At 45.4% G+C, this 11,203-nt stretch overlaps 1 protein-coding gene across 1 annotated transcript; it reads left to right on the top strand.

Annotated features, from left to right (window-relative positions):
- Positions 1-2,301: 2,301 nt before the first annotated feature.
- On the top strand, positions 2,302-6,361 carry LOC102566436 (ubiquinol-cytochrome-c reductase complex assembly factor 6). The gene is made up of 3 exons (XM_006261631.4): positions 2,302-2,404; positions 2,778-2,929; positions 5,967-6,361. The coding sequence occupies exons 2-3, from the start codon at positions 2,822-2,824 to the stop codon at positions 6,063-6,065; spliced, it is 207 nt and encodes a 68-aa protein (XP_006261693.1). The 5' UTR covers positions 2,302-2,404; positions 2,778-2,821; the 3' UTR covers positions 6,066-6,361.
- The last annotated feature ends 4,842 nt before the right edge of the window (positions 6,362-11,203 follow it).

An 11,203-nucleotide genomic window follows, 5' to 3' on the forward strand; every position in this document is an offset into this window, starting at 1 on the left:
CTGCCACTTGCTGGGTCACACCGTTGGTCCGTTGGCCCAGTCTCTTGTGCCGCACGGTGGCAGAGAGTGGATGCTGAAAGGCAGTGACCAGGCTTTTTTCCCCTCACTGTTTGGCTCTCACTTGCAGCCCCCAGCATTTAGGTTGCATCTACACGAGATGCTGTAGCATCAGTGGGCACAAATCATGACAGCGACGCTACTGCACAGTAGTAACGAGTTTGTTGCTACTGTGCAATAGCATCTAAAAATAACTGTGCAGCAATGATGCTGTGCACTAACACCGTTTACTGCACAGTCATTTAGTACTTGCTTATGCAAGTACTAAATGACTGTGCAGTAACAACTACACAGTATGCCGCACATGTGGACACGGCCTTAAGGTCTAGGAAGTTCTGATTCAGAGGCTGTGCCCCTAACTCCTAGCTACTGATGCCCCTTTCCTTCAAGAATTTGTCCAATCCCTTTTTGAATCTGGCTAAACTGTTAGCTTCCACATCTGGCAGCAATGAGTTCCACCCTTTAATTACACGCGGGGTGCATCTACACGTGTACTTCACTGTGGAGTTGACTAATTAGGTCCACAGTAAAGCATCACCATCTGCAGTGTGGCATTATTAGCCCAGAGTAAACTAATTAACTCTGCCATAGGATAGTACTGCCTGACAAATGTACTGTCTTACAGCAAAGCTATTTTCTCTGTCACAATGCATGTATAAAGAGTAAGCGGGGCTGGCTGGGGCTCAGGGGTGTTACAGCATGGGGCTGTAGCACCTTGATGTCCCAGCCAGCCCCTCTGCAGCACATTGAGCTTGGTCAGAGGAGCCCTGGGCTGGCAGGCTGACCCCCCTGGATCACTTGCCAGTTGGGTCTGTGCTGCCCCTGCTCAATGTGCTGTGGTCCCAGGTGCAAACACTGTGCCCGGGGGGAGCAATAAACTCTGGTGCTGGAGTTTATTCAGGTGCACTAATTTCACTTGTAGATGTGTGAAAAAAGCACTTCCTTTCAAAGCCAACAGTGTTGTTCACTGTTGAAAGTGCTCACACAGAAGGGGTTTGCTTGATCCTGCTCATATGTCTTTAGACTAAATCTGAAATATTTACAGGACTACTGCTACTCGAGCTAGGAGAGATGTGCCAAATCACAACTCAGATATAATAATGCAAAGAATAATATAATATGATAATAACGCAAATATAGGACTGATACAAAAGTCATAAGTCTGTTATAGCAAATAGAAAAGTAGAGTTGGAAGGGACCTTGGGAGGTCATCTAGTCCAATGCTTCTCAACCTGTGGGTTGTGACCCAAAAGTGGGTCACAGGAATATGTGAAAGGGTTGCAAACAAACTTTAAAAATGGATTCTCCTTTAAAGGAGAAAAATGTGGGAAGCGGTGGCTTTTCCCTTGTAGACTGGTAGAGCTCCGGCCTGCAAGGGGCTGCTTGGGGTCCCCTCCACACACTGAAGAGCTGGGGCTTGGGGGCAAGGAGCAGTGGGTTGGGAGTGAGGGGCGATCTGTTGGGATGGGTCCTGGTACAAAAAAGGTTGAGAACCACTGATCTAGTCCAACCCTCTGCTCAAAGCAGGGCCATCCCCAACCTGATCATCCCAGCCAGGGCTTTGTCAAACCAGGGGTGGAGATCCCACCACCTCTCCCCGTAACCAGTTCCAGTGCTTCCCCACCCTGCTAGTGAGAAAGTCCTTCCTAATACCCAACCTAGATCTTCCTTGCTGCAATTTGAGACCCTTGCCCCTAGTTCTGTCATCTATCACCACTTTGACTCCTGGGTTTTGAGCCTTACCAGGCCTTTACTCTGTAACCAAGAAGGTAAAAAATATAAATAAATCTCTTTCAACTGAAAACTCATAGCTTTCATTAATCAGGAACGCCTGCAACATCTCCAAACGTCACGGACGTTGGCATCTCCTGTCCTGTGCCCAGCCCTACTGCTATGGGGCTTGCTGTCCCCCCACAGCCGAGGCTAGCCTTACTTGACATTCCTCCTGCCTGCCTCTCGCGGCAATCAGGACTGGTGGCAGAGGTGATATTATACCAATTAGAGTTCTGCAATCTAAAAAAAGAAATCTAAAAACTAAATCAATCTAAGCCCCGCCCCCGGCCTGTTCTTGCTCTCGCAGCGAGCGCAGAGAGCCCTTCAGAGCGGGACCAGCCAGGGCGGGGTGGATTCAACAGGCTCTTGCTGCAGCTCCCCCTGGCGGGGAGTCGCCGTCACGTGGGCAGCTGCTGGAGTCCGGGCAGAGATGACGTCAGAACGAGGGGGGCACGTGATTGGGCGGTGAGCGTCCTGCTTCATCTGCGCGCGGAGCTCACTGCCCCTGGGGTCGGCAGGCGGCTGCTTGCCCTGGTGTCGGTGCTCGGTGTGCCCTGGGGCCGCCTCCAGATAAGTAGGGGCATTTCCTGCAGCGCGCTTGCTTGCAGGGGGCGCTTGGTGGCCGGGCACAGGGGTCCCTTCAAGGTGCCTTTGGGGCGGGAGCAGAGGGTGTTTCTGAAGGTCACTGTGACCCGTGGAGGATGCTTGTGGGTTCCACCCCTGGCAAAAAGCAGTGCTTCTTCTTTCCCCACCTTTCCAGTTTTTAATAATTAGCGTCTCACTGCAAATTGCCCCCCTAAGGACCCCCTGTCTCCTGATTTTGATTAACCCCGGAGTGGTTTGTTGCTAACAAATCCCCAAAGGCGAAATTGTGTGGGGAAGGGCGAAATAGAATTTGCTAATCATGATTGCTTTTTTTTTTCCCCTCCCCCTTCCAATTCCCGCAGGTAAGAAGAGTATTTGGATCGCAGCTGCTGTCTCTTCTTCCCCCATGCCCGTGGGGGCTTCTTGGCCTCGCTACTTGAAAATGTTCTGCTTAAATATGTTGGCGATGCTTGCTGGTGCAGAAGTTGTGCATAGATATTATAGACCGGATCTGGTGAGTATTTGACTTCAAAGCCTTCACCTGCATTAGGGCCTTGCTACTGGTGACTTGGTGAGCCGCACACATGTTGTTAGGTGTTAGTGCTAGCTTGAGTTTGGAGCAGTCATGTTCAGGCTAGTTGGGGCCTGGAGACAGAAAAGCAAGAGCTCCCCATCTCTCATTCTGGCCCACCCCTGTGCCGCTGCTTCCCAAGTACCTCCGCTTCTCTGTGCTGCCGCCATGTACCTCCTGGGGCCTTCCCAAGTACCCCCAGGGGCACGCATACCCCCGATTAACAACCCCTGCACTAAGGTGTAGCCTAGAGTGGCCACATGTTACTGTAACACAAGCTAGGTAACATGGATCAGAGATAATCCTGCCTTGGATTGGTGTAACTGAGCCACCCAAGGAGTGCTTAAAACTAGTTTCAGGCGTTAATGTGTGGACAATCCAGGTGTTAAGAGCTCGAGGAGAACAAGGCCCTTAGTCTGGTCTATGCGAAGTAACTTGTGTTGAATGTCTTTGAATAGGAATTGCCTTAAATGGACACCCTGGGACAAAAATACTTAAATGATTTTTACTTTAAAAAGCTGATATTATTAATAGAGGTACACCGATACATTGGTCTGATATCAGATAGGCACAGATATAAAGAAAATTGACTATATCGGAAATCGGCTTTTTTTTTTTTTTGCCTGATGTGGAGCGCATTATTCTTCTGTGCTCAAAAAAAGAGTGAAAACTAAGAGCTAGCATTTTTCAAGGGGTGTCTTGAGTCTAGAAAGATTGCAAAACCACTCTTATAAGGTTAGTGAACTTCCCAGGCCTTGTAGGCATAGAACTGCATTATTGTAACAAATCTTTTTGTAAAAACACACATAGCCAGGGAAAAGTTACTTGGTTTTACTAAGCAGACAAGGTTCCTTGGGTGAATTTGATATCTTTTATTAGACCAACCTAAATGGTTGGAGAATAGTTATTAAGCAAGCTTTCAGGTTCAAAAACCCTTCATCAGGCTAAGGAAGCTGCAGCAGTTGGTTTGTGCTCTTCCTGGATGGAATGAAAAGTAAACAAGCCAGGGGCTGGGCTGGGGAGTCAGTTGCCAGGCAAATTGTAATGTATCAAAAATCCAATGTCTATGTTTAGTCCCTGATCTCTAGTATCCAGCAGGTTGATGAAATGGAGCTCATAGGCTCGTCTCCGGAACGTGTTGTGTAAATTTCCCTTGAGGACCAGGACAGAGATTGGAGAGAGAGTGGCCCTCCTGTGAGAAATGTGCCCCCACCGGTAATTGGGTGTTTCTGTCTTTGATGGATTTCCGGTGTGCGTTCATTCTGGTGCGCAGTTGTTGTCTGGTCTCTCCTACATATCTTCCATCAGGGCATTTGGTGCATTGGATGAGGTATATCGCATTCCTGGAGGTGCAGCTGTAAGATCCTGGGATGCTGATGGCTCTGTTGTGGGGTGTAGTAATAGTGGTGGTGGTGGAGATGTGGGGGCAGGTTTTGCATCTCTTGTCATGGCACGGTCTAGATCCTTGGTTTTACTAAGACTGGGCACGTCTACATGTGCATTAATACGCTGTAATTACGGCACATTAAGTTTAGTATCTGTAATAACAGGTACTAACTTAATGTGCTGTAATTGGTGCTATTGTGTGGTACTGAGGTACTGTTGGTGCACGACTTTCAGGTGACACTAATGTGCAGTAGGCTAATTCTACCTTATGTTAGCACATTAGCATGTCTCTTGCCATGACACACTAATGTTCAGCAGAACAGGTCTACTGCAGTTTTAACATCTCATGTAGACATGCCCACAGAGGGCTAAAATATGTCAGCCTTTTGGGAAAGGTGGATTCTAACTATTATTTAGGTAAAAATCATATGAAATTTGTGGATGTGACCCTAACACCATTTTGTCAGATTTTCTCTTTTGAATGTAGAGATGTTCAGTTGGTAGAAAATCACAGAATGCAAGTCAAATGAAATAAACTCCTGCATTGGCTTTTTATAATCTATTACCACGTCTGTCTTTTTGTTCCCCCCCCTTTTCCAAACTTCTGTTTGTAGGCACATGTTGTTCTTTTTCTCTCCTCCCTTTCTCCATTGTCTCTCTTTATATTTGTTAAGGAGAGAAGGGAAAGGATGTTGGAATACTTCCTCTTACCATAACACACTTTCCCTTTCTATTGAGCTGAAATTTTAACATGGCTCTTGTCCTGTTAATAGGAATTTTCTTGCATTTCTAGAAGCAAATATATTTTAGTTTTTAATCTTTTGATAGGAAAACTTGTATGTGGTAGCTTAAATTTCTGTTGTACATCTGCATTCATGATGACAGTCCAATGCATAGCTCTGTAAAATGATCTATGTTTAAACAGTGAGGCAGCCTGAGTGTTTAATAGTGGCTGAGCAAAGGTTGAATTGAGGATGAGGAAAAACCTTCATTATTTAGGTGCCATCTTTCAGTCCATTGTGAGGGCTGTTGAGGATGTGCATTTACATCATCTCCCACACATGCACTCTTTTATTTTATTTATTTTTTAATTATACCTGTGGGAGTCCTGCCTTGCCAGATTAACTGGAGTGGCAGTTGTACTGCCACTCCATTAATTAATGATTTAATTAAAATGAGACAGCTGCTTACCATAAAATATGAAGTAACAGGATGATTAAGCATAGAACAAAGCTCAAACCGTTGCATCTTGAAAGGGGAGAAACTAGTTTTTCCACTATCCAAGAAATGCACTCTCTCCATATTAACTTTATAAAAGAACTATGTTTTAGTTATGAAAGCAGCTCTTTCCATTTCTGGAATCAATTTTATTCAGGAGCTAGAAAATATGGGGTTATTCTTCACTGCTCCACAAAGCAGCAAGAGGAGGAGAAAATGTTATAGGCAGATGTGAGAAATGGATGGAATTGAATGTGAAAGATACCTGATTGACTATCACTTATGGGGTGGGGTGCTCTCTTAATTTAGTGTCTACAGTTTGGGCATTGTTGGAAACTAATGATACATATATAATTTTTTTTTTTTCTTTTTTCAGAGTATACCTGAAATTCCTCCTCAGCCGGGAGAACTGAAAACAGAATTGTTGGGTGTAACTCAAAGACACAAACCTCAGAACAATGATCAGAGGATTTAATTCATGAAGGATAGACTTTTCAGAAGTGCCTAAGTGGTTTAGGAGTTGTCAATGGGACTTGAAAACAAAAAAATAGCCTTGAGTCCATGCATGAAATACCATACTCCATAAAACTTTTTTCCCCTTTTTATTTTAAAATCCATCGTATTTGCATAAAGCATACTTGTCCATCGTAATTGTAACAGGTTATCCACAGATCATTTGTATTGGTTTTCAGCAGAACAGAATTTTTCTATTCATTGATGTGCATTTTTTAAAAATCAATAAAACTGACTTTCTATTTGCTCTTGAAGAAATGTTATTAGGAATTTGAATTTAACCAAGAAGTCTTAGGGAGCTTTAAAAGTCAAGATTTTTAGTACAAATCAGCAGTAGTGTGTGTGTAGTATCGGTACCAGATAACAGTCTCACCTAAGTGGATGTAAGACATGTATATGAACTTCTCTATATGCATGCACAGAAATAGAAGTCTGCCTAGCTTGATGTGATATAGTACCCCTACCTTTCCCTCTTACAGCTCTGTAGAAGGTGACACTAGATTCATTAGAAATGCCTGCAACTCTCTTTGACCTGCTTTTGGGCCCCAGTACACCTTAGTTAAAAATGTGGCAAGTAAAATTACATGCATGAATTACATATGTAAATTGGGGCCTAATGGCAATTTAGCATAGAGAAAAAGCTACCAATGAACCCTGGTCCTGGGAGTGGGCACAGAAACGCACTTTCCCCCTCCCTTACCCTTCAGACCCTTTGCAGCTCTGCAGGGAGAGGGTGGCTGTGGCACCTCACCATTGACTATTGGCTGACAGTGGTAGCCGATCAAGAGAGCAAGCTGGGGCAGGGAGGTGCTACAGTGTGCTGTGTGGGGCTGGGAAAACCAGCATGCCTCTCCCCGAGGTAAGATGTGACGTACGGTAACATGCTGGGGAAGATGCTGCCACCCCCATGCCCCAGGGCGTGCTCTGCCCCTGCCCACCCATGTGTACCTCTTATTACCTTTCCAAGTACCCCTAGGGGTATGTGTACCCCTGGTTGACGACCCCTGCTTTATCTTGTTTGGCAAAGAACAACTCTAGACACTTACAGTAGATGGAGAGGGATGACAACCACATTCTCATGACCATAATTCATTCTACTTGCCACTCAGGGGATGTGTCTGTACATGCAGATAATGCAGGATCAGTTTACTATACAGTAAATTACTCTGGAGTAAACTGACCCAGGCAGGCATTTACACATGCTCATGACTGCAATCTTCTTTTGGCCCTGCACTGGCTCCCTGAAGCAGCCAGGAAGAGCTCTAGGCTCCCTCTGGGTGCTAGCCCAGGGCCTGGCAGGAAGCACAGGGCCAGGACGTTGCTCCCTGCCCCTGGGGGCTGTCAGGGCTGGCTCCACCCCTGGAGCCCAGGTAGGTACAATGTTCCCCTGCCCCAGCAGCAGGAAGCTTATGGCCTGGCTCCCCAACTAGAGGCAGGGGACTTGGAAAGACCTGCAGCAGAAGGGCAGATCCCAGCCCCCTGTCCTGATCTGTGGGTGAGGCAGCCAGCAATAATCCCCCGGCTGGGCAGGGATTCCTGCCCCACCCCTGCAATTCTGTCCAAGCCCCACACCTTGATTGGGGCATGGGGCTGGGACCCGCCCCTGACTGAGACAGTTCCCAGCCCCAGCTCTGCAATCGCAGGGCAGGGGCTGGAGAGTCTGTTCTCTACCCAGCTCATTGTGGAGCTGGGTGGGGAACAGGATCCCCAGCCCCACCACCCTCCCCCAGCAGGGCACTCCAGCTCCCGTTCCATGATTGGGGAGTGGGAGCTGGGAGATCCTAATCTCCCAGCACCAGCTTCATGCTCCCAAGGCCCTGGCTGGAAGATCCTTCTCTCCCAGTGCCTGGTCCATGATCATAGGGCTGATGCTGGGAGATCCTTTTCTCCTGGTGGCACTGAAGTTGCAGGGCCAGTGCTGGGAGATCCTTCCCTCCCAGTGCCAATTCTGTAACTGTGAAGCTGGCACTAGGAAAGACGGATCCCCCAGTGCTGGCCTGGCAACTGCAGAGCTGGCACCAGGAGATAAGGATCTCTCAGCCCCCGCCCCACAATTTGGGGCTGGGAGCTCCCTGCTGCTGGAGCAGGGGAACATCATCCCCACACCCCAGCAGCAGGCAGCTCCTGAGGGCAGGGAACAATCTCCCATCCGCTGCTGTGCAGCGGACTGGGAGTACATTTGCTTCCAGTCAGGGATTTACACATGCACTACTGCACACTTAATCACGAGTAAATTTGCTACTTGCATTTGCAGGTAGCAAAATTTACTTGGGATTAGAGCCAATTACTGCGCAGTAAGCATCCACATGTGTAGGTGCAGATGCTTACTGTGCCGTAATCAGCTCTATTGCGCAGTAAAGCATTGTGTGTAGACATGCCCATGCAGTCTAAGTGGGAATTGCTTCAAGTGAAGGTTCACAAAGCTCACTGGTAGGGAGCTTATTCATAACACATTTTTCTTAGCAAACCCATCTGGATCTAGGAAAGCAGTGCCTAAAATTTGTTACATTTCAAATTGGAAATCTGTTAGGTATCAGATTGCAGCATTTGAGCTCAAGTTCAGCACAGTGAATTGTAAACCATGTTTAAAGGGGTCAACAGAAACTTGCTGTCAGATTGTTTTCACCATCTGCAACATGGGGAGAACAAGCAACAGGTACTGCTTGTGTTAAATTATGGAACCAAGTTTTCAAGACCAGGAACCTAGCTTTCTGTGCCCAATACACAGAATAATGGAAAATTAGGGTTGGAGGGGACCTCAGGAGGTTTAGTCCAACCCCCTGCTCAAAGCAGGATCGTCCCCAACTATATCATCCCAGTCAAGGCTTTATCATAACATGATTCACCCCTCACAAACTGATGCATACCTAGTAACCAGCAGCTTTTGCCAGCACAGGAATAGCTGCTTCAATACTTCTGAAATTAAGCCATTTGGATACCTAGATTTGTCAGTCCTTTGTAGAAGAACCATTTGTTTTTATAGCAAGTCTACAAAATGACAGGAGCCCAAGCCAAATCCCAGGCTGTTACAGCAACTGCAATTCCAAAAGTAATTATTTAAGAGAAACACAGGTTCCCATTTCTCACCCCCTTAACCAAAGTCTGTTTAAGCGGAGAACATTTCCCTATCAGCACAGAGGCAATAGCTATCTATAATGGTGCAGGGCTTGCATTAAAAACACTGTACTTCAGAAGGCATACAAAAAACTAGAACTCTTGGTTCCAAAATCATACCTTTTATTAAACCAACTGGAAAATTGCAAGAAAATTATCCTTTTTCTGCAAACCTTTGGGCTTTGGGGTGGTAATTAGTGCAGGGCCAGCTGAGGTGCAGTGGCAGTGTAGGGCAGCAGTGGCAGCACTGGCTATAGCCATGCCCCCCAAGATTGTAGCACACCTGGACATGCCTGACACACCAGCTGGGAAACTGTGCTGAAATATAGGGTTCATTCCTCTATGCCAGTGTTTCTCAAGTTTTTAAGTAGCAAGTACCCCTAACTTCTGAAAATATTAATAAGTACACCAACACTCAATTTTCCAGGGGATTTTATATTTATAGACTGTGTGCCATAGAGTGGAAGAAGGGTTGTGTATATAAGGCTGTGATGTGACAAGAAGTCTGACCTGGTGTGGGTAAGGTTGCCACCTTTTACACCAGGGGTGCACAAAGCAAGTATGTACCTGGGCTAGAGGTGATATTGGCCAAAGCTAGGAGGGCTGAACCCAGTGCCACAAAGTGTGGCATGCTATATTATTACTGGGGAATTTTCTGCCATAGTTTTGAAAAAAAAAAAAAGGAGGCAAGAGGGAGGAAAAGAGGGCATGAGACAGCATTAGGGTACCCACATACATCCAGGGGTGTGCATATCACAGGTTGAGAAAATATGCTCTACCCTAAGCTAGTCTATTCCTTTTGCCTAGTTTTTCCTCTACTTCCCTTCCTAGTAGGGAAAACCTACATCAAATATAGCACTTCAAACAATAGTTAAGGTTATTAAAAAAGTTGGAAAAGCAGAAGCCCCCACAGTTTAATGAAACAGGAGTACGAACACACACTGAATTATGTTTCAGCATACTATTGAACTTGGTATCACACCAAGTAGCATTTGAAAATTTAAAATTACTTCCAGTAGAGACATTATAAATGGTACTAGTCATTTTGACTAGCAAAAATCTCTTTAAAGGGTAACTACAAGAGATGTTAGCTAAGCCTCAGGTGTGCAGGGAACAGTCTATTCTATTTAGGTTGTGTTTTCCCTTTTAAATTAGTACAGCTCTGCTACAAAGCAGGAGGTACAAGACAAAACTAGTGTTTTTAACTCCTATAAAATAGTCCCATTTATTCACCATAGACAGCAGTCTTGTTCATTTCCCAAAATGTGCCATAACCTAAGATACAGCAACTTTGTTTCCGTGCTTCATTTCCCTATACCCACCTCATAAGCCCCCTTGCAGGTCTATCATCCTTTTATTTTGCTTTGAAAGATGTAGAGAGCTGTACTTGCTGACCATCAAAATAGATGAAGAGGGAGGTATTCCTTATGGCAAGAAAAAAAAAGTTTGGCACCTGCTTTTTGTTTATAAGCTCATTAAATCACTGCATCTTGCCATTTTTAATGCATTATATGGGACTGTCCACTTTATTACAGACTTGGTTAGTGTAAGTATTGATAAAAGTATGAAGGCTGCTGTTGCATATTAGATGACAATAATCTTATGACACTACATTACTATCAAACATCTTTAGTGCTTTAAATCCATATGGGTACCACACATTTTTATATGTTTTTAGATGCCCAGTACCATGCTACATTTTAAACAGTGCACATTAAATATGGAAGGGAAGATGTGCTTGCTGTCTCATTACCATCTTGAACCAGGCACTCTGAGCCGAGTATTTAAAACATAGTCTTCAATATGGCCAGTTTCTTCCTTGTACACATGGACTGTTAAAAATAACCAAGCAAGCCAACATTATTTAAAAAAAAACAACCCCCCCCCCCAAAAAAAACCACATACAACAAAACAAAAACAGATCCACTCCTGTATGCATTAGTACACACTAGGAACGATGAACATTTTGTGTAGGATTTAGTTACA

The sequence above is a fragment of the Alligator mississippiensis genome, chromosome 4 (assembly GCF_030867095.1).
Source record: "Alligator mississippiensis isolate rAllMis1 chromosome 4, rAllMis1, whole genome shotgun sequence".
Taxonomy (NCBI): Eukaryota; Metazoa; Chordata; order Crocodylia; family Alligatoridae; genus Alligator; species Alligator mississippiensis.

Excerpts from the sequence above, each read along its gene's own strand:
- LOC102566436 (XM_006261631.4), top strand. The coding sequence starts at position 2,822 with ATGCCCGTGGGGGCTTCTTGGCCTCGCTACTTGAAAATGTTCTGCTTA. Across the intron at positions 2,930-5,966 it reads GATATTATAGACCGGATCTG|AGTATACCTGAAATTCCTCC; the intron begins GTGAGTATTTGA and ends TTCTTTTTTCAG.